This window comes from Lissotriton vulgaris, chromosome 11 (genome assembly GCF_964263255.1).
Source record: "Lissotriton vulgaris chromosome 11, aLisVul1.2, whole genome shotgun sequence".
Lineage (NCBI taxonomy): Eukaryota > Metazoa > Chordata > Amphibia > Caudata > Salamandridae > Lissotriton > Lissotriton vulgaris.
In genome coordinates, this window is record NC_141699.1 from 1,087,676,868 (window position 1) to 1,087,700,353 (window position 23,486).

The 23,486-nt window shown below is 46.7% G+C and overlaps 1 protein-coding gene across 1 annotated transcript in view; it reads left to right on the top strand.

The window, feature by feature from the left end:
- The window catches only part of LOC147684194 (receptor-type tyrosine-protein phosphatase eta-like), a 139,398-nt gene extending 117,134 nt beyond the window's left edge, over positions 1 to 22,264 (top strand). Inside the window, exons 18-20 of the mRNA XM_086942606.1 lie at positions 4,398 to 4,652; positions 20,991 to 21,245; positions 22,239 to 22,264. Coding sequence (XP_086798732.1) covers positions 4,398 to 4,652; positions 20,991 to 21,245; positions 22,239 to 22,264 — 536 coding nt within the window. The remainder of the gene's footprint in view (positions 1 to 4,397; positions 4,653 to 20,990; positions 21,246 to 22,238) is intronic.
- The last annotated feature ends 1,222 nt before the right edge of the window (positions 22,265 to 23,486 follow it).

Sequence of the window (23,486 nt, forward strand, 5' to 3'; positions counted from 1 at the left end):
TCCGAGTCGAGCTTGATCCCCAGAAACTCGAGTGAAGTCGAGGGACCCACAGTCTTACCTGGTGCCAATGGCACGCCGAAGTGATTCATTAAGACACAAAACTCTGATAAAGCCCGCCCAAAATTCTGGATCCCCGGCCGCCCCCAGGAACAGAAAGTCATCGAGATAATGCATCACATGCTGAAAACCCGTCTTTCTTGTGAATACCCATTGCAGAAAACAACTGAACTTCTCAAAATAAGCACAAGATATGGAGCAACCCATTGGCATACATTTATCCATGTAATAGCGACCCTGAAACATGAAACCAAGGAGACGCTGATCGTCTGGGTGTACCTGGAGCAACCGGAACGCTGACTCAATGTCTGATTTTGCCATCAGCGCCCGGGCCCCAGGCGATTCAACATGGCGACGGCCTCATCGAAAGATGCGTACCGCACCGAACACACTTCCGGGTCTATCGCATCATTCACGGAAAGACCTCGTGGGGCTGACAAATTATGTATTAGCCTAAACTCACCCGGGTCCTTCTTGGGGACCACCCCTAAGGGGGAACAAACAAAGTTAGCAACCGGCGGTAGATCGAATGGACCGGCAACCCGCCCTCGAGTCACCTCTTTCCCAATCTTTACCTGTACCACCGCCGTATGCTGCAGGACCGACAGTTGGTTCTTACAACTTGTTTTACCCTGAAAGTCCCCCACTGGAATGCGGAAACCATACGAGAACCCGTCTCGCAACACCCCTGCGGAGACATGATCCGGGTATTCATTGAGCCAAGGAATCATTGCCATGGTATCAACCGGGGTAGGTAAAGGCGCCCCTCGGACTATTTCAGACCTGTTTGGCGCTTCCCCTACCTCCGTTATCACCCGTTTTGGCTCTGCACATGGTCTCGGGATGAGAGGACTGTCCACAACCCCCACACTCGTGTCTAAATTTGCATGACCCCTGAGGCCTTGTACATTTTCCTCTGTTAAAATTCCAACAAATCCCCTTTTTCCCTGTTTTGCCACTCGACTTCGAGTGGTGCTCGTTACCTGCACCCGTCCGAAAGGGTGTCCCAGAGGTTTGGCGGGAAGACTCACCCCCGCTACCCCCCACCAATGGTACTTTTAACATGCCCGAGTTCTCCATTTTTTGCCAAGAAATGGAGTCATAACAGTCCCAAGTTAGAGCTGGGTCGTGCTCCTTAGCCTTCCTAAAAATATTGTCATAACAAAACCATTGATTGCCCTCATAGGCTAGAGAATACTCCATAATACGTGTCTGATAAATAGGCAATTCCGTCAACAACTCAGGCCTTCGCTCACCCATAATGGAGGTGAAAATGCCAAATGCTCTGCCCCAAGTACCTATGTTCTCATCGACTTTAAAGGCGGCCATTTTTGAGCGCCAAACACTCGGATGCATAAGCTCTTTTTGGGCCTTCACATGCTCGATCTCGTAATGGTCAGTAAGTAAAGAAAACATGTTCACATACTTATTAGCCCAAATCTTTTCCTTAATTTCAAGTGGAACATGCTGGGCCACTTTCTCCCTTCGCGAGGGTACAGACCCCTCCCCCGCAATCGGCAGTAGCCGCTTACCTGAACTAGGTGCTGTACTTGCTGCCGAACTTGCGCCTGCCGCGATCTCAGCCACCGGAGCCTGCGGGGGAACAAGAGATGGTGCGTTCGCAGCCTGTCTAGATTCCTGCAATTGCCTCATCACGCCCTCGCTATCCTTTCCCAACCACGCTGCCAGTTGTGCAGCCAACTCTGGAGGCATATCTTCTCCGTTCACGGGGGTGACTACCACGGGAATCGGATGCCCCTCCTTCGGAACCAGGATCGGCTCCTCTATCGGTGTATCGGGAACCGGGGTCTCCCCCCCAGGTGCCCCCCTCTTGGACCTCTTGCCTCTCCCACTAGGGACTACTCCCGGCAAAGCTGGTCCGACGATTCGCTTCGGGCCTCCCTCCCCGTTCTTCTCCGCCATCTGTTTCTTCAAATCGGCAACCTCCGTTATGAGCATGCGGAGCATCTGATCGGTACCGACCCGCTTTCCGACCTTCTTGCCCGGCATTCTCCAACGCAGATATCTGTAAAACAAGAACAAAATTACAACGCTCAAAATTGGCTCCTCGTTCCGTCTCGAGCTCACGTGCAGCGGGGAGGTGCAGCTTCAGAGCACAGGAACAAGAGGATGCCTCCTTGGCTTGCTGCTCCTTTTATCCATCTTCGGGCGGGCGTAAACCCGCCTCCGCCTGCCCCCCGGGGGCGTGGTCGGCGGCGTCAGCGTCTAGGACAACCCACTCTAGGGCGGGAAAAGGCGCGCCCCGGCTACGCCGCTTCGGGCATACCAGCCGAGACTCGCCTCCCGCCCAAGATGGCCTCCCGGGGGGATCGGGGTACTCCACCATACGTTCGGGGGGACCGAGTGGTCGCCCCTTTCCACAAATTCCGCAGACGGTATGGAATTTACCGCCCCGGCCTACAACTAAGATTGACAGGACACACCAAACTGGAGTTTCTTAAGCAGAGTTCTGCTTAGGTTTTTAGTTTAAGCTATTTGATGGCATTTCAAAAGAGAAGTTCATGCATGTTTTAGAAAGTTACTGATTTCTCAGGTATTCTAAAATAGTCCCTCTAGTGTGCCTGATTATTGCACATTAGCAATCGATTTTCTGGAGAAATCAAGAGAATAATGTTTAACCACAAATATTATTTCCTATATTCAAAGTTTTACATGAAGATATGTGAGGAAAAGCTCAATTAAAAGCTATCTTCTATGTTTTTATACATTTTTGGCATCATTGAATTATACAGAAAGATATGTTATTTAAGCTTCTTTCCTGGAAACTAATGTGATCACAATCATGTCAGGAGTGCATTTTCATGCTTTCTCAACAGGTGAATCTATTGATCTTAGTGAATGACCACACATGACTGAAAGTAGGAATATATTGTTCAATTTCAAACACATAAATGCATACACACCTTCCATGCTAGTATATTTGAACTCAGTCAGGTAATCCACATCTGCAAGCCCCGTTACTGAAATGGTTCCCTCATCACTTTTGGAGTTTTTGCTTTCAAATTATTATTTCTGCTGACTGTGTTGAAATAGAAAGATTTATTTGTGGTAAGCTTGTTTTCTCAGCAGAAAAGTTCTAAACTGATTTTGTTATTATACTTTTCGTGAGAATACCTCTTCAGCTGTAAAATTGCTGAACACAAAGTCATGGTTGCACTTTGAATCACCATATATGCGGTTATTTGAATTTAAATCCAAATAAGATTGGTTTAGTGCACATTTACATTTAATGAAAAAACAGTTTACTGGTTCCATTTTTATGTGTAAATATAAACCTGGGATACTGCTGCAAATACCATGTATTCTTCTAATTATGACATAAGACAAAGGATTTCTGTGGGAATATTATTAAAATATAAGTATGTATTTTAAATATATTGGTAATACCTTATCTATAGTATGTTGTCCCTTCCTGTTGAATTAAAAGAGTTTTTGCATGCTGTCTTCTGCGAAATCAGTAAAAAGGAAGAATCATATAATTCCAATTTATGAGAAAAACATCAATACTAGTTAATCCGCTATAAAGTAACAGAGTTGTAATTTTTTTTAAAGACTAGCAAAAGGTATTTTCAGAGCAAGTGATCAGAAATATCTGAAATCAAATAATTCCTACTCCGATACCAAAATCAATGTATATGTAAACTAGTTAAAATGGATATAATCATTAACTCATTATTCTAAAAGTTCATTTGAACAAATAGAAGGCCATATAAAGTGGATAAACTGCAAGCTATAAAGGGATTTAGTAGAATAGACATTCAAAAAATAACTTTCGCATTAGAAACAATCTGCACTCACTGATTTGAAAAATTCCATCTCATCGAAATATTACATCATACATGAAATAACAATGTATATGTACTCATTTGATTTAACAACATTAGATCATTTCTGATTAAGAGCTATTTGGCTAGGCAGGCTAAATGTCTGGCATGTATAAATTACATCTGTACCTAAATTCAGAATCAGTTATACATTTTGGGAAACATTTTCTAGAATTAATGAGACTAAGTTACAGTTGCTCACATTTGGGGGTTTTGAATAAGTTATCATAACTGAAGAGATGTCATTGGAAACATTTCTATGCTCTTCCGGGAATTTAGATTCTTTAGTACAAGTCTCAATTTTTTAATACAAAATCAATGCGCCAGAAGTGTTACAAACTATTTCACCCTATTAGAGATCTTTCATGGCAATTCTTCCCATTGATAGGTGACTTCTACAAGCTTTTCTGTAATTTATCTGGTGTAAAAAATATTTCTGACAAATATGTAAAAGTTTCTCTGAGTGATACTTCACGTTCTATTTTTCTATTTCAGTACCCAATGTAACCAACAATCTAAGTTTGACATACATCACCATTGATTCAATTTCTTTGAGCTGGCTACCACCGACTGGCAACAAAAGCTCCTATTTAGTGCAAGTTTTAGGAAATCCAGAATCAAATGTAACAACAATGTATGAAAATGTCTCCATCACAAATTTAATACCTGGCAACCTGTACACCTTCAAAGTCTCTGCTGTGGGTGGAAATGGTGTACTTGGAAAAGACAGTGTATTATCGGAATACACAGGTGAGCATCTTCTATGTAAACTATGGATATTTTGATAGATGTACCATTATTAATAGTAATAACAAAACTAAAATGTTTTTAAATGCCAGTGTTAGCTGCCTATATACCTGTAACTGCTGAGGGTAATCCAACTTCAGGAAGCAGAGACAATGCCATATCACCTTCTCAAAATAAGAGATAAAATAGGTGCTAAGTGTCTCCTGCTTTGAGGTTTTCAATTTTTGAAATCTATCCTCAAGAACATTCACAGTTAAAATTCTGTACAACTAATTAGGGGTGGGCGGAATTCGCGTAATCGCGTTAAGCAAATTTCCGCAAAACAGTAAAAAATCTCTGCGGACATGCAGAAATTCTGCGAACATGCTGAATTGCTTGTTCGCGATGCTTTTTTGCTGTTCACAATTGCTGTTTGCGTGCTTGGGGGGAAATATCTTGCAAACACACAATTTGAGAACACGAACAAGCCAAAAATTTCGCAATGTCGGGGAATGCAGAATTTTGTGCAATTCCCCGATCTCCGCGGAACTCAAAATTACACAAATTCCGCAAATTCCGCAGACGGTATGGAATTTACCGCCCTGGCCGACAACTAAGATTGACAGGACACACCAAACTGGAGTTTCTTAAGCAGAGTTCTGCTTAGGTTTTTAGTTTAAGCTATTTGATGGCATTTCAAAAGAGAAGTTCATGCATGTTTTAGAAAGTTACTGATTTCTCAGGTATTCTAAAATAGTCCCTGTAGTGTGCCTGAATATTGCACATTAGCAATCGATTTTCTGGAGAAATCAAGAGAATAATGTTTAACCACGAATAATATTTCCTATATTCAAAGTTTTACATGAAGATATGTGAGGAAAAGCTCAATTAAAAGCTGTCTTCTATGTTTTTATACATTTTTGGCATCATTGAATTATACAGAAAGATTGGAAAGGGGCGACCATTCGGTCCCCCCGAACGTATGGCGGAGTACCACGATCCCCCCGGGAAGCCATCTTGGGCGGGAAGCGAGTCTCGGCTGGTATGCCCGAAGCGGCGTAGCCGGGGCGCGCTTTTTCCCGCCCTGGAGGGGGCTGGCCTAGACACTGATGCGGCCGGCCACGCCCTTTGGGGCAGGCAGGGGCGGGTTTACGCCCGCCCTGAAGACGGATAAAAGGAGCAACAAGCCAAGAAAGCATCCTCTTGTTCCTGTGCTCTGAAGCTGCACCTCCTCGCTGCACGTGAGCTCGAGAGGGAACGAAGAGCCAATTTTGAACGTGGTAATCTTTCTTTTGTCTTACAGATACTCTGTCTGAGAATGCCTAAGAAAGTTGGAAAGCGAGTCACTACTGACCAGATGCTCCGTATGCTCATGAAGGAGGTAACCGACCTAAAGAAGAAGGTGGCGGCTAGAGACGGGGAAGGGGGGCCGAAACGACCATCGGCAGGAGCCGCTCCAGGAGGGAAGGGCAAGAGGCCCAGACGGGGGGCAGCGGGGGGAAACACCCCGGTTCCCGATACCCCACTCGAAGAGCCCACTCCGGTGCCGACAGAGGGGAACCCGATTCCCGTGGTGGTCACCCCCGTGTCCGGGGACGATATGCCGCCCGAGTTGGCAGCACAATTGGCAGCGTGGTTGGGGAAAAATGGCGAGGGCGCCACGGCTGACGACGCACCGGTGTTGATGAAGCAATTGCGTGAAAATAGGGAGGCGGTGAAGGCACCATCGCCAGTTATCACGCCGTCTCCGGCGGGTGAAAAATCGACAGGAGCAGGTTCAGCGGCAGACGCAGCTTCCGGTTCAGGTAAGCGGCCATTGCCGATTGCAAGGGATGAGTCTGCACCCTCACGAAGGGAAAAATTGGGTCAGCATGTACCTCTGGCTATTAAGGAAAAGATGTGGGCAGATGAGTATGTAAACATGTTCTCGTTGCTTAAAGATCATTATGAGATGGAGCATGTTAAGAGCCAAAAGGAGCTCATGCATCCGAGTGTTTGGCGCGCAAAGATGGCCGCCTTTAAGGTTGACGAAAACATTGGCAATTGGGGCAGGGCATGGGGAATTTTTACCGCTATCATGGGTGAACGTAGGCCCGAGTTGTTGTCCGAATTGCCTATTTATCAGTCACGAATCATGGAATATTCTGTATCATATGGGGGCAATCAGTGGTTCTGTTACGATAATATTTTTAGAAAAGCGAAAGAACACGACAAGAACTTGACTTGGGATTGTTACGATTCTGTTTCGTGGTCAAAAATGTAGAGTACTGGTATGTTGAAGTTACCATTGGTAGGGAGTAGCGGGGGTGAATCCTCCCGCCAATATGCTGGGACACCCTTTCGAGCGAGTACAGTTAATGACTACCTCTCGAAGCCGAACGGCAACGCAGGTAAAAGGGGGATTTATTGGAACTTTAACAGGGGTAAATGTACGAGGCCCCAGGGGTCATGCAAGTTTAGACATGAGTGTGGAGGGTGTGGGCAGCCATCCCATCCTGAGTCCATGTGCAGAGCCAAAACGGGTGATAACGGTGGTAGGGGAGGCGCCAAACAGGTCTGAAATAGTCCGAGGGGCGCCTTTACCTACTCCGATTGATACCATGGCAATGATTCCTTGGCTCAGCGAGTACCCGGATCAGGTTTCCGCTGGGGTGTTGCGGAACGGGTTTTCATATGGTTTCCGCATCCCAGTGGGGGATTTTCAGGGTGTAGCAAAATGTAAAAATCAACTGTCGGTCTTGCAACATACGACCGTAGTACAGGAGAAGATTGGGAAGGAGGTTACTCGAGGTCGAGTCGCCGGTCCATTTGATGAGCCACCATGTGCTAACTTTGTTTGTTCCCCTTTAGGGGTGGTCCCTAAGAAGGACCCGGGTGAGTTCTGACTGATACATAATTTATCAGCCCCACGTGGTCTTTCCGTGAATGATGCAATTGACCCGGAAGTGTGTTCGGTGCGGTACGCATCTTTCGATGAGGCCGTCGCCATGTTGAATCGCCTAGGGCCCGGTGCGCTGATGGCAAAATCAGATATTGAGTCAGCGTTCCGGTTGCTCCCGGTACACCCAGACGATCAGCGTCTCCTTGGTTTCATGTTTCAGGGTCACTATTACATGGATAGATGTATGCCGATGGGATGCTCTATATATTGTGCCTATTTTGAAAAGTTCAGTTGTTTTCTGCAATGGGTCTTCACAAAGAGGACGGGTTTTCAACATGTCATGCATTATCTCGATGACTTTTTGTTTTTGGGGGCGGCCGGGGATCCAGAATGTGGACAGGCTTTGAATGAATTTTGTGTCTTAATGAAGCATTTTGGTGTGCCACTGGCACCAGGTAAGACTGTGGGTCCCTCGACTTGCCTCGAGTTCCTGGGGATCGAGCTCGATTCAGAGGAAGGTTGTTTTCGATTACCAAGAGAAAAGGTGTTAAGATTCAGGGCTTCCCTGGAAAAGTGTATTAGTGAGTCTAAAGTCAGACTGCATCAATTACAACAATTGGTGGGCCAGCTGAATTTTGCCCTGAGAGTAATGCCGATGGCCCGCCCCTTTTCCCGCTCGATCGCTCAGGCCATGGTCGGCCTGAAAGAGGGTCATCATCGCACGAGACTATCGGCAGAAGTTCGCCAGGACATGCACATTTGGTTGGCATTTCTGGCGGAGTTCAATGGTCGAATTGTCTGGAATAAACCGGCGGTGTCCTCCGAAGAGCTGGGGCTGTGGACAGATTCGGCTGGGAGCGTTGGTTTTGGTGCCATATTCGGCACACAATGGTCGGCTCAAAAATGGCCGTTATGGTGGCATGAGAGTGGGCTGACGAGTAACATTGCCTTTCTTGAACTTTTTCCCATTCTGGTGGCCCTGAGAACTTGGCCTGAGGGATTCAGGGATCACTCTGTGGTATTTTGGTCTGATAACATGACCGTGGTTGAGTGTATCAATAGCCAGGCAGCACGATGCAAATGGATTCTGAGATTGCTCAAAGAAATTGTGTTATTGTGTATGCAATTGAACGTGCTATTTAGGGCAAGACATGTGCCGGGGGTAACGAATCAAGCGGCTGATGCGCTTTCTCGTTTTCGTATGCAGGCCTTCTGGGGTTTTCTGCCCACAGCGGACTCGGTGGCGGCACCCTTTCCCGAAGCTCTCTGGTCTCTCGGTGCCCCGAACTACAGAACCTCGTGGGAGAGAGTTTAGCACCCAGGACGAGGAAGGCATATGAAGGGGCGTTCCGATCCTATTGGGCCTTTCTGGGGACTGCTAGGGGAGAGTTTTGGGGTCAGGAAGAGTTAGTGGTAAAATTTCTGCTGTCCTTACATCAGGCAGGCAAATCAGTGGCTACGGCCCAGAGGCATCGGGCCGCCATCTCCTTTGTGGCAAGGGCTCATGGGATCCAAGACCCGACTGCGTCTTTCGTGGTGCAAAAAGCGCTACGTGGGTGGCAACGCCTTGAGGGTCGCAGAGTAGATGAAAGGCGCCCGATAGGTTTGGATAGGTTGGCTCTGTTGTTATCGGTACTTCCTGCAACGTGTTCATCCCAGTATGAATCAGTGTTATTCCGAGCCGCTTTTGTGCTAGCATTCCATGGGGCTATGCGGGTAGGCGAACTGGTGGCAAAGAATAAGCAGGATGCCATGGGGGGACTGTGCCGAAAGCACGTTCAGATCAGGGGGGAGACAATGACTGTCTCGTTTGTCAGGTCCAAGACCGATCAAAGTGCGATCGGGGACAGCATAATCATACAAAGGATTCCCGGGTCTTCCATGTGCCCTGTGGTGTGCGTGGAGGAATATTTAACGCATAGGGTGGCATCATGGGGGGGGACCTTGTTGAGACACGCTGACGCCACCCCACTGACGAGGTTTCAGTTTCAGCGGGTGCTTGCGATGTCAATTTCGGCCGCGGGCCTGAACCCCGGCGAGTTTGGGACCCATTCCTTTAGGATAGGGGCTGCTACAGAGGCTACAGCCAGGGGTCTGAATGTTGAACAAGTAAAACGTGTGGGGCGTTGGTCCTCAAACTGTTATAAGAGATATGTGCGGTTGCACATGTTGTGAAGCTGTAATGTTGTACTCACGCTTCTTGTTTTTGTTTGGTTTTCAGTTGCGCAAGCCTACGAGGCGGGGCGGACTGTGCAGTCGACCCGACACCGGGGGGCCAGCGGTCAGACATCACCGGCTGTGAAAAAAGGGGTGTGGGTCGTGGGCCACTCATACGTGAGGCGTGCCGCGGACGTATTCAAAGCAGGTGACATGATTCACGTGGCTGGGGAATATGGGTACAGTGTGTCCTTCTACGGAAAGGGCGGGCTCTGTATTGACCAGTTTCAATCATTTTTCGAGGGTTTGTTAGGGCGGACGAGGTCACCGCCGTCTGTAGTCATAGTACATCTTGGAGGCAACGATTTGGTGACCACTGGTAGACGACTTCTTCTCGAGGGGATGCTTTCCACTGTAAGTTGGTTAGCGAGAAGAGTTCCAGGGTGCACAATTGCATGGTCCCATATGATTCCACGGAAAGTGTGGCGGGGGGCTATTTCGGTTTCTGCTCTGAATCATTCAGTAAGAAAAATTAATAATAAAATGAGTAGATTGTTCCGTTCAAGTACATTGCATTCTATTCCGCATGGTTGTATAAAAGGGGATAGTATGTATTTGGGGGATGGTGTTCATTTGTCCCGGATGGGGAACGAGTTACTCATAGGAGACCTGATAGCTTGGCTGAAGACTTTGTGACATGACCTTTAGGCAGGAGTGTTGTGGGGGGTCCGGATAGCCGGTCAACTATCCGGCCTGTGGCGGTAAGGTCATGATCGGTGAGCAGTAATTGGAAGATCCCTAGGGGTGGGCGTCACCCATTACGGATGGGAGCGCTCGAGGGAGGTGGCCATTGGCCCCTCAACGGGGAGGCGGTCCCTTCTAAGGATGGGCCGCCGAAAGGAAAGGAAAGGCGGTCAAGGCCCCTTCCTGGGTAGGAGGGGTTACAGCCCCCTCCTGGGGAATTTCCCGGGGACGGGACATCTGCGACGGCAGATGTGGTAAGTTGTGTGGGGTTTGGGAGGGGGTCTACGCTACCTTCTAGATACCTCACACGAGTCCTCGGACGACCTTTAAATGGCGTCGAGTTTATTGGGGCCCCCGTCAAGTCAAGGGAAATTGGTAAATGCACTTGAGGTACGCCTCTGTGCGGTCGCCCCTCACAAGTGAGGGGGATATGTCTGGTTTAGGGATCTTGACACCGGTTACGACCTTGCCGTTGGCCCTTAAACGTTAGGATGTACAATTTCAAGTTAAACGTTTTGTAGGATGTTAGTTCGGCTAGGAGAACCTTTGTATTAGAGAATATGTTAAGGTTAGCCAAACATCGCAATGTGGAAATGAAATTGTACATTAATATGAAACTGTTATTTTAATGTTTTAATTTTGTTTCATATTTTAATAAATACGGCCGGGAGGGTCACTCCCTCCCGTCTTCCAAAAGTTCAGAACCGTTTCCGGTTTCCCATTCTTGGGGAATGTGTTGAGAGGGGGTGGCGGGTATCTCAGCCATAATGTTATTTAAGCTTCTTTCCTGGAAACTAATGTGATCACAATCATGTCAGGAGTGCATTTTCATGCTTTCTCAACAGGTGAATCTATTGATCTAAGTGAATGACCACACATGACTGAAAGTAGGAATATATTGTTCAATTTCAAACACATAAATGCATACACACCTTCCATGCTAGTATATTTGAACTCAGTCAGGTAATTCACATCTGCAAGCCCCTTTACTGAAATGGTTCCCTCATCACTTTTGGAGTTTTTGCTTTCAAATTATTATTTCTGCTGACTGTGTTGAAATAGAAAGATTTATTTTTGGTAAGCTGGTTTTCTCAGCAGGAAAGTTCTAAACTGATTTTGTTATTATACTTTTCGTGAGAATACCTATTTAGCTGTAAAATTGCTGAACACAAAGTCATGGTTGCACTTTGAATCACCATATATGCGGTTATTTGAATTTAAATCCAAATAAGATTGGTTTAGTGCACATTTACATTTAATGAACAAAACAGTTTACTGGTTCCATTTTTATGTGTAAATATAAACCTGGGGTACTGCTGCAAATACCATGTATTCTTCTAATTATGACATAAGACAAAGGATTTCTGTGGGAATATTATTAAAATATAACTATGTATTTTAAATATATTCGTAATACCTTATCTATAGTATGTTGTCCCTTCCTGTTGAATGAAAAGAGTTTTTGCATGCTGTCTTCTGCGAAATCAGTGAAAAGGAAGAATCATATAATTCCAATTTATGAGAAAAACATCAATACTAGTTAATCCGCTATAAAGTAACAGAGTTGTAATTGTTTTTAAAGACTAGCAAAAGGTATTTTCAGAGCAAGTGATCAGAAATATCTGAAATCAAATAATTCCCGCTCCGATACCAAAATCAAAGTATATGTAAACTAGTTAAAATGGATATAATCATTAACTCATTATTCTAAAAGTTCATTTGAACAAATAGAAGGCCATATAAAGTGGATAAACTGCAAGCTATAAAGGGATTTAGTAGAATGGACATTCAAAAAATAACTAGAGCATTAGAAACAATCTGCACTTACTGATTTGAAAAATTCCATCTCATCGAAATATTACATCATACATGAAATAACAATGTATATGTACTAATTTTATTTAACAACATTAGATCATTTCTGATTAAGAGCTATTTGGCTAGGCAGGCTAAATGTCTGGCATGTATAAATTACATCTGTACCTAAATTCAGAATGGAAAGGGGCGACCACTCGGTCCCCCCGAACGTATGGCGGAGTGCCTCGATCCCCCCGGGAAGCCATTTTTGGGCGGGAGGCGCGTCTCGGCTGGTATGCCCGAAGCGGCGTAGCCGGGGCGCGCTTTTTCCCGCCCTAGAGTGGGCTGGCCTAGACACCGACGCAGCCAGCCACGCCCTCGGGGCGGGCAGGGGCGGGTTTTCGCCCGCCCTGAAGACGGATAAAAAGAGACGCAAGACCAGAAGACGTCCTCTTGTTCTTGTGCTCCGAAGCTGCACCTCCTCGCTACACGTGAGCTCGGGACGGAACGAAGAGCCAATTTTGAGCGTTTTGATCTTTTTTCTTTGTCTTCTAGATACTTCCTCGGAGAGATGCCCAAGAAAGGCGCAAAGAGAATGACGACCGACCAGATGGTGCGGGCCCTTTGCAAAGAGATGTCCGACATAAAGAAACGGTTGGCGGAGCGAGACGGGGAGGAGGGTTCGGGCCCTGCGCCGGCTGGAGGGAGACCTAAGAGGCCGAGAAGGGTTCCAGCCGGTGGAGACGTCCCGGTTCCCTCTGCCCCGCTCGAGGCGCCGACCCCAGTACCGATGGAGGGGAATCCAATCCCCGTTGTCGTCACCCCGACTTCCAAGGAAGACATGCCCCCCGAGCTGGCAGCACAGCTAGCAGCATGGTTGGGGGATAGTAGTGATGGCGCCACGGCTGCCGAGGCACAGGCGCTGATAAAAGGACTTCGTGAGAAGAGAGATGCAGCTAAAGTGACTGCGCCGTTGGCGGGAATAGACAAGCCGCAAGCGGCAGATGCTGCGTCCGGTTCAGGTAAGCGGCCATTGCCGATTGCAAGGGACGAGTCAGCACCCTCTCGTAGAGAGAGATTGGGACAACATGTGCCTTTAGCTATAAAGGAAAAGATCTGGGCGGGGGAGTACGTGAATATTTTCTCCTTGCTTGTTGATCATTATGAGGTGGAGCATGTTAAAAGTCAGAAGGACCTAATGCATCCGAGTGTTTGGCGCGCAAAAATGGCCGCCTTTAAGGTAAATGAGAATATTGGCAACTGGGGCAATGCGTGGGGTATTTTTACATCAATTTTGGGGGAACGTAGGCCCGAGTTGCTTCCTGAGTTTCCCATTTATCAATCACGAATAATGGGTTACTCGACAGCGTATCAAGGTAACCATTGGTTTTGTTATGACAATCTGTTCAGGAAAGAAAAGGAACATAACAAGAGTTTGACTTGGGACTGTTATGATTCTGTAACATGGGATAAAATGAAAGAATCGGGAATGTTAAGAATGCCATTGGTTGGGAGCACTGTTGTTGATTACTCCCGCCAAAATGTGGGGACGCCCTTTCGACCAAGTACGAGCACCGACGATCAGTCGAGGCCCGCAGGCAATACAGGGAGGAAGGGTTTCTGTTTTAATTTCAACAAAGGGAAATGTACCAGGCCTCCGGGATCGTGTAAATTCAAACACGAATGTAGTACGTGTGGGTCGTCCCATCCTGAGTCATCGTGCAGAGCCAGAACGGGTGAGAATGGGGGTAAGGGAGGCGCCAAACAGGTCTAAGCTAGTCCGAGGGGCGCCTTTACCAACCCCGATTGATACCTTGGCAATGATTCCCTGGCTCAGCGAATACCCGGATCGTACTTCTGCTGGGGTGCTGCGGAACGGTTTTACACATGGTTTCCGCATCCCGGTGGGGGACTTTCAGGGTGTAGGGATGTGCAAAAATCAACTTTCCGTTTTACAACATACATCTGTAGTGCAAGAGAAAATTCAGAAAGAAGTTAGCCGGGGACGGGTCGCCGGCCCGTTTAGTGTACCCCCGGTACCGGATTTTGTTTGTTCTCCGTTAGGGGTGGTCCCCAAGAAGGACCCAGGTGAGTTTCGTTTGATCCATAATCTGTCAGCTCCACATGGTCTTTCTGTGAACGACGCAATTGATCCAGAAGTTTGTTCGGTGCGATACGCATCGTTTGATGAGGCAGTAGCCATCTTGAATCGCCTGGGGCCCGGGACGTTGATGGCGAAATCAGATATCGAGTCAGCGTTCCGGTTGCTCCCGGTACACCCAGACGATCAGCGTCTTCTGGGATTCGGGTTCCAGGGGTCATTTTACGTGGATAGGTGTATGCCAATGGGATGCTCTATATCATGTGCTTATTTTGAGCAATTCAGTACTTTCCTGCAATGGGTGTTCACTAAGAAAACAGGTTTCCGAAATGTAATGCACTACCTTGACGACTTTTTGTTCCTTGGCCCCGCCGAAAATCCCGAATGTGCTCAGGCCTTAGCTGAATTCTGTGTGTTGATGGGTCATTTTGGCGTGCCATTGGCACCGGGTAAAACTATGGGTCCCACGACTTGCCTCGAGTTTTTGGGGATCGAGTTGGACTCAAGGGAGGGGTGTTTCCGTTTACCAGCTAGCAAAGTGTTGAAATTCAGGGCAGCCCTCCAAGTATGTTTAAATGTATCTAAGGTTACACTGCATCAGTTGCAACAATTAGTGGGAAAGTTGAACTTTGCCTTGAGGGTGATCCCAATGGCTCGCCCCTTTTCCCGCTCAATTGCCCAAGCGATGGTTGGCCTAAAAGAGGGTCATCATCGCACGAGGTTATCGGCCGAGGTCCGCCAGGACATGCGGATTTGGTTAGCATTTTTGGCGGACTTCAATGGCCGAGTCGTCTGGAACAAGCCAGCCGTGTCCTCAGAAGAGCTTGGGCTATGGACAGATTCAGCAGGAAGCATAGGTTTTGGCGCCATCTTCGGCACAAAATGGTCTGCTCAAAGGTGGCCCCTATGGTGGCACGAGAAGGGGCTAACGAGTAATATTGCTTTCCTTGAACTATTTCCCATTCTGGTGGCCCTGAGAACCTGACCAGAAGGTTTCAGAGATCATTCTGTCGTGTTTTGGTCCGACAATATGACCGTGGTAGAATGCATCAATAGTCAGGCAGCCCATTGTAAATTGATTTTGAGGCTGCTCAAAGAAATTGTCCTACTGTGTATGCAACTGAACGTGGTATTCAGAGCAAAACATGTCCCAGGGGTGATGAATCAGGCTGCTGATGCACTGTCTCGTTTTCACATGCAGGCTTTCTCGGGTTTCCTTCCTTCAGCGGACCCGGAGCCGGCACCCTTCCCCGAAGCTCTCTGGTCTCTCGGTGCCCCGAACTTCGTCACCTCGTGGGAGAGAGTCTAGCACCCAGGACAAGGAAGGCATATGAAGGGGCGTTCCAGGCCTATTTAGCCTTTTTGGGGGCAGAGAGAGGGGGTCTTTGGGGTCAGGAAGAGTGGGTAGTACTTTTTCTGATGTCCTTACGTAGGGCTGGGAAATCGGTGGCTACGGCCCAAAGGCATCGTGCCGCCATTTCCTTTGTTGCCAGGGCCCATGGCATCCTGGACCCAACAGCGTCTTTCACAGTACAGAAAGCGCTGCGTGGGTGGCAACGCCTAGAGGGTCGCAGAGTAGACGTAAGACGACCGATAGGTCTAGACAGGTTGTCCCAGTTACTGGCCACACTCCCTAACACATGCTCGTCCCCTTTTGAGACCTGTTTGTTCCGGACTGCATTTACGCTGGCGTTTCACGGGGCTATGAGAGTTAGTGAGCTGGTTGCAAGGAACAAACAGGATGTGACGGGGGGCTTGTGCAGGGAACATGTTCAGATCAGGGGTGATGCGATGATTGTCTCCTTTCTCAGGTCTAAGACTGACCAAGATGGGAGAGGGGACTGCACGATCATTCGCAGGAACCCCGAGTCATCCATGTGTCCGGTACAGTGCTTAGAAGATTACCTAGCACGAAGAGTGGCATCATGGGGGGGGACATTGTTGAGGCATGCAGACGCCACCCCGCTGACGAGGTTTCAGTTTCAACGGGTGCTTGCAATGGCCATTGCCGCAGCGGGCTTGGACCCGGGCGAATTTGGGACCCATTCCTTTCGAATAGGGGCTGCCACTGAAGCTACAGCCAGGGGTCTTAATGTAGAACAAGTGAAACGTGTGGGGCGCTGGTCCTCCAATTGTTATAAGAGGTACGTGCGATTGCACATGTTGTGAAGCTGTAATCATGTACTCACGCCTCTTGTCTTTTGTTTGTCTTCAGTTGCGCAAGCCTACGCGGCAGGGCAGACTGTGCAGTCGACCCAACACCAGGCCAGCGGTCGCACGTCACCGGCTGTGAGGAAGGAGGTGTGGGTCGTGGGCCACTCATACGTGAGACGGGCCGCAGACGTATTCAAAGCAGGTGACATGTTTCACGTACCTGGGGAATACGGGTACAGAGTGTCCTTTTACGGAAGAGGCGGTCTCTGTATTGACCAGTTTCAAGCATTCTTTGAGGGTTTGTTAGAGCGGATGAGGTCACCGCCGTCCATAGTCATAGTGCATCTAGGGGGCAATGATTTGGCCACCACCGGTAGACGACTTCTCCTGGAGGCTATGCTTTCCACGGTAAGTTGGTTAGCAAGGAGAGTTCCGGGGTGTACAATTGCGTGGTCTCAAATGATCCCACGAAAAGTGTGGCGGGGGGCTATCTCGATCCCTGCGTTGAATCATTCCGTTAAAAAATTGAATAACAAAGTGAGTAGGTTGTTCCGTTCCAAGACATTGCATTCGATCTCGCATAGTTGTATTAATGACGACAGTATGTATTTGGGGGATGGTGTGCATTTGTCGAGGGTTGGGAATGAGTTACTCATAGGAGACTTCTTAGCTTGGTTAAAATCGTTAAATCATGACCTCTAGGTAGGAGTTTTTTGTGGGGGGTCCGGATAGCCGGTCAACTATCCGGACCTGTGGCGGTAAGGTCATGATCGGTGAGCACTAATTGGTAGATCCCTATGAGTGGGCGTCACCCAACACGGATGGGAGCGCTCGGGAGAGGTGGCCATTGGCCCCTCAATGGGGAGGCGGTCCCGTCTAAGGGCGGGTCGCCGGAAGTAAAGGAAAGGCGGTCAAGGCCCCTTCCTTTGTAGGAGGGGTTACAGCCCCCTCCTGGGGAATTTCCCGGGGCCAGTGTCATCTGCGACGGCAGATGCGGTAAGTTGTGTGGGGTGGGGAGAGGTCAACGATACCTTCTAGATACCACACACAAGTGTTCGAACGACCTTTAAATGGCGTCGAGTCTTAAGTGCCCCCGTCAAGTCAAGGGAAATTGTTAGTAGTTGCACTTGAGGTAAGCCTCTGTGCTGTCGCCCCTCCCAAGTGGGAGGGGTAAGTCTGGTTAGGGATCTTGACACCGGTTATGACCTTGCCGTCGGCCCTTAAACGTTAGGATGTACAATTTCAGTGTTCTTAGAGAATGTTTTTTGTAGGATGCTAGTTCGGCTAGGAGAACCTCTGTATTAGAGATTATGTTAAGGTTAGCCAAACATCGTAATGTGATAATGAAATTGTACATAACATGAAAACGTTTAATGTTTTAATTTTTTGTTTTAATAAATACGGCCGGGATGGTCACTCCATCCCACATCCAAAAACTTTAAGAACTGTTTCCGGTTTCCCTCCTTTTGGGGATTGTGTTGAGAGGGGGTGGCGGGTATCTCAGCCATATGGAAAGGGGCGACCACTCGGTCCCCCCGAACGTATGGCGGAGTGCCTCGATCCCCCCGGGAAGCCATTTTTGGGCGGGAGGCGCGTCTCGGCTGGTATGCCCGAAGCGGCGTAGCCGGGGCGCGCTTTTTCCCGCCCTAGAGTGGGCTGGCCTAGACACCGACGCAGCCAGCCACGCCCTCGGGGCGGGCAGGGGCGGGTTTTCGCCCGCCCTGAAGACGGATAAAAAGAGACGCAAGACCAGAAGACGTCCTCTTGTTCTTGTGCTCCGAAGCTGCACCTCCTCGCTACACGTGAGCTCGGGACGGAACGAAGAGCCAATTTTGACCCACCCACCAGCCCCTGAGGACAGCAAGTTGTTGTACAATAAAGTGAATTTATAAGTGTTTTTTCCATTTCGTCTACAGGCTGTGACAGTATCAGTTTGTTGTTAATCTTAATAAAGTATGGTGAATATCGTCTAGGTTGTTACGATTAAAATGATTTGATGTAGTGTTGCAATTTCAGCATGTTCTTTCGGTCGTAGCGACCAATGTTTTCATAGGTTTGAGTAAGAATTGTCGTATTTATTTTTGGTAGGCGGTAAGGTCATGATCGGTGAGCACTAATTGGTAGATCCCTATGAGTGGGCGTCACCCAACACGGATGGGAGCGCTCGGGAGAGGTGGCCATTGGCCCCTCAATGGGGAGGCGGTCCCGTCTAAGGGCGGGTCGCCGGAAGTAAAGGAAAGGCGGTCAAGGCCCCTTCCTTTGTAGGAGGGGTTACAGCCCCCTCCTGGGGAATTTCCCGGGGCCAGTGTCATCTGCGACGGCAGATGCGGTAAGTTGTGTGGGGTGGGGAGAGGTCAACGATACCTTCTAGATACCACACACAAGTGTTCGAACGACCTTTAAATGGCGTCGAGTCTTAAGTGCCCCCGTCAAGTCAAGGGAAATTGTTAGTAGTTGCACTTGAGGTAAGCCTCTGTGCTGTCGCCCCTCCCAAGTGGGAGGGGTAAGTCTGGTTAGGGATCTTGACACCGGTTATGACCTTGCCGTCGGCCCTTAAACGTTAGGATGTACAATTTCAGTGTTCTTAGAGAATGTTTTTTGTAGGATGCTAGTTCGGCTAGGAGAACCTCTGTATTAGAGATTATGTTAAGGTTAGCCAAACATCGTAATGTGATAATGAAATTGTACATAACATGAAAACGTTTAATGTTTTAATTTTTTGTTTTAATAAATACGGCCGGGATGGTCACTCCATCCCACATCCAAAAACTTTAAGAACTGTTTCCGGTTTCCCTCCTTTTGGGGATTGTGTTGAGAGGGGGTGGCGGGTATCTCAGCCATATGGAAAGGGGCGACCACTCGGTCCCCCCGAACGTATGGCGGAGTGCCTCGATCCCCCCGGGAAGCCATTTTTGGGCGGGAGGCGCGTCTCGGCTGGTATGCCCGAAGCGGCGTAGCCGGGGCGCGCTTTTTCCCGCCCTAGAGTGGGCTGGCCTAGACACCGACGCAGCCAGCCACGCCCTCGGGGCGGGCAGGGGCGGGTTTTCGCCCGCCCTGAAGACGGATAAAAAGAGACGCAAGACCAGAAGACGTCCTCTTGTTCTTGTGCTCCGAAGCTGCACCTCCTCGCTACACGTGAGCTCGGGACGGAACGAAGAGCCAATTTTGACCCACCCACCAGCCCCTGAGGACAGCAAGTTGTTGTGCAATAAAGTGAATTTATAAGTGTTTTTTCCATTTCGTCTACAGGCTGTGACAGTATCAGTTTGTTGTTAATCTTAATAAAGTATGGTGAATATCGTCTAGGTTGTTACGATTAAAATGATTTGATGTAGTGTTGCAATTTCAGCATGTTCTTTCGGTCGTAGCGACCAATGTTTTCATAGGTTTGAGTAAGAATTGTCGTATTTATTTTTGGTAGGCGGTAAGGTCATGATCGGTGAGCACTAATTGGTAGATCCCTATGAGTGGGCGTCACCCAACACGGATGGGAGCGCTCGGGAGAGGTGGCCATTGGCCCCTCAATGGGGAGGCGGTCCCGTCTAAGGGCGGGTCGCCGGAAGTAAAGGAAAGGCGGTCAAGGCCCCTTCCTTTGTAGGAGGGGTTACAGCCCCCTCCTGGGGAATTTCCCGGGGCCAGTGTCATCTGCGACGGCAGATGCGGTAAGTTGTGTGGGGTGGGGAGAGGTCAACGATACCTTCTAGATACCACACACAAGTGTTCGAACGACCTTTAAATGGCGTCGAGTCTTAAGTGCCCCCGTCAAGTCAAGGGAAATTGTTAGTAGTTGCACTTGAGGTAAGCCTCTGTGCTGTCGCCCCTCCCAAGTGGGAGGGGTAAGTCTGGTTAGGGATCTTGACACCGGTTATGACCTTGCCGTCGGCCCTTAAACGTTAGGATGTACAATTTCAGTGTTCTTAGAGAATGTTTTTTGTAGGATGCTAGTTCGGCTAGGAGAACCTCTGTATTAGAGATTATGTTAAGGTTAGCCAAACATCGTAATGTGATAATGAAATTGTACATAACATGAAAACGTTTAATGTTTTAATTTTTTGTTTTAATAAATACGGCCGGGATGGTCACTCCATCCCACATCCAAAAACTTTAAGAACTGTTTCCGGTTTCCCTCCTTTTGGGGATTGTGTTGAGAGGGGGTGGCGGGTATCTCAGCCATATCAGTTATACATTTTGGGAAACATTTTCTAGAATTATTAAGACTAAGTTACAGTTGCTCACATTGGGGGTTTTGAATAAGTAATCATAACTGAAGAGATGTCATTGGAAACATTTCTATTCTCTTCCGGGAATTTAGATTCTTTAGTACAAATCTCAATTTTTTAATACAAAATCAATGCGCCAGAAGTGTTACAAACTATTTCACCCTATTAGAGATCTATCATGGCAATTCTTCCCAATGATAGGTAACTTCTACATGTTTTTCTGTAATTTATCTGGTGTAAAAAATATTTCTGACAAATATGTAAAAGTTTCTCTGAGTGATACTTCACGTTCTATTTTTCTATTTCAGTACCCAATGTAACCAACAATCTAAGTTTGACATACATCACCATTGATTCAATTTCTTTGAGCTGGCTACCACCGACTGGCAACAAAAGCTCCTATTTAGTGCAAGTTTTAGGAAATCCAGAATCAAATGTAACAACAATGTATGAAAATGTCTCCATCACAAATTTAATACCTGGCAACCTGTACACCTTCAAAGTCTCTGCTGTGGGTGGAAATGGTGTACTTGGAAAAGACGGTGTATTATCGGAATACACAGGTGAGCATCTTCTATGTAAAATATGGATATTTTGATAGATGTACCATTATTAATAGTAATCACAAAATTAAAATGTTTTTAAATGCCAGTGTTAGCTGCCTATATACCTGTAACTGCTGAGGGTAATCCAACTTCAGGAAGCAGAGACAATGCCATATCACCTTCTTAAAATAAGAGATAAAATAGGTGCTAAGTGTCTCCTGCTTTGATGTTTTCAATTTTTGAAATCTATCCTCAAGAACATTCACAGTTAAAATTCTGTACAACTAATTAGGGGTGGGCGGAATTCGCGTAATCACGTTAAGCAAATTTCCGCAAAACAGTAAAAAATCTCTGCGGACATGCAGAAATTCTGCGAACATGCTGAATTGCTTGTTCGCGATGCTTTTTTGCTGTTCACAATTGCTGTTTGCGTGCTCGGGGGGAAATATCTCGCAAACACACATTTTGAGAACGCGAACAAGCCAAAAATTTCACAATGTCGGGGAACGCAGAATTTTGTGCAATTCCGCGATCTCCGCGGAACGCAAAATTACACAAATTCCGCAGACGGTATGGAATTTACCGCCCCCGCCTACAATTAAGATTGACAGGACACACCAAACTGGAGTTTCTTAAGCAGAGTTCTGCTTAGGTTTTTAGTTTAAGCTATTTGATGGCATTTCAAAAGAGAAGTTCATGCATGTTTTAGAAAGTTACTGATTTCTCAGGTATTCTAAAATAGTCCCTGTAGTGTGCCTGATTATTGCACATTAGCAATCGAGTTTCTGGAGAAATCAAGAGAATAATGTTTAACCATGAATATTATTTCCTATATTCAAAGTTTTACATGAAGATATGTGAGGAAAAGCTCAATTAAAAGCTATCTTCTATGTTTTTATACATTTTTGGCATCATTGAATTATACAGAAAGATATGTTATTTAAGCTTCTTTCCTGGAAACTAATGTGATCACAATCATGTCAGGAGTGCATTTTCATGCTTTCTCAACAGGTGAATCTATTGATCTAAGTGAATGACCACACATGACTGAAAGTAGGAATATATTGTTCAATTTCAAACACATAAATGCATACACACCTTCCATGCTAGTATATTTGAACTCAGTCAGGTAATCCACATCTGCAAGCCCCTTTACTGAAATGGTTCCCTCATCACTTTTGGAGTTTTTGCTTTCAAATTATTATTTCTGCTGACTGTGTTGAAATAGAAAGATTTATTTTTGGTAAGCTGGTTTTCTCAGCAGAAAAGTTCTAAACTGATTTTGTTATTATACTTTTCGGGAGAATCCCTATTTAGCTGTAAAATTGCTGAACACAAAGTCATGGTTGCACTTTGAATCACCATATATGCGGTTATTTGAATTCAAATCCAAATAAGATTGGTTTAGTGCACATTTACATTTAATGAACAAAACAGTTTGCTGGTTCCATTTTTATGTGTAAACTAGCAGCCCATCCCGACGTCGTCCGGGGGAGAAAAGTAATGTGTGAACAAGTATTATAAAGCTTTTAATATTTCTCGGTACACAACATTTTTGGCTTCATTTGATTGTGGACGTAGAATAAATTGACCTTGAAAGAGCAACATATAACTGCCCATGAGTGAAGCAGTCTTCTCGTAAGTCAATGCCTATAACTTTGTATGTTTGTCCTTGAGATTTGTTAATAGTAGAAGCAAAAGCAATGTTAATAGGGAATTGCAAGCGTTTAAATTGAAATGGTAGATCATTTGGGATCATGGGTATGCGTGGAATGTGTGCTAAGTGTCCCGCGGCAGGGCCAGAGAGAATAGTAGCTTTAATGACATAGGGTAAAAGACTTATAACTTGTAGTCGTGTCCCATTGCATAGATCAGGTGGATGTAGGTTGCGTAATAACATGATGGGAATCCCAACTTTCATTTGAAGTACATGAGGTGGAAGTCCGGATGGGTTAAGTGAGTTTAGGAATTCTTGAGGATAATGCACGGCGTCTTCAGTTTCTAATACTGTATCAATGGATTTATAGACTTTTGTTTCTCCTGGTATTTGAAGTAGTATGTGTTCATTGATATGGTTAACACTTGAGTTTCTGGGTGCAACTATAGCTCTTTCACAAATCCAGCGGAAGTCTCTTGTAGCAATCTGCTCTATGTCCGGGTATACATATTGTATGAGTTCCTGTAAGGTAGACACTGGCGTACCAAATTTGTGAATATTAATATTGTCGTTATTGGTAGGTACTTCACCATTACCAAGTT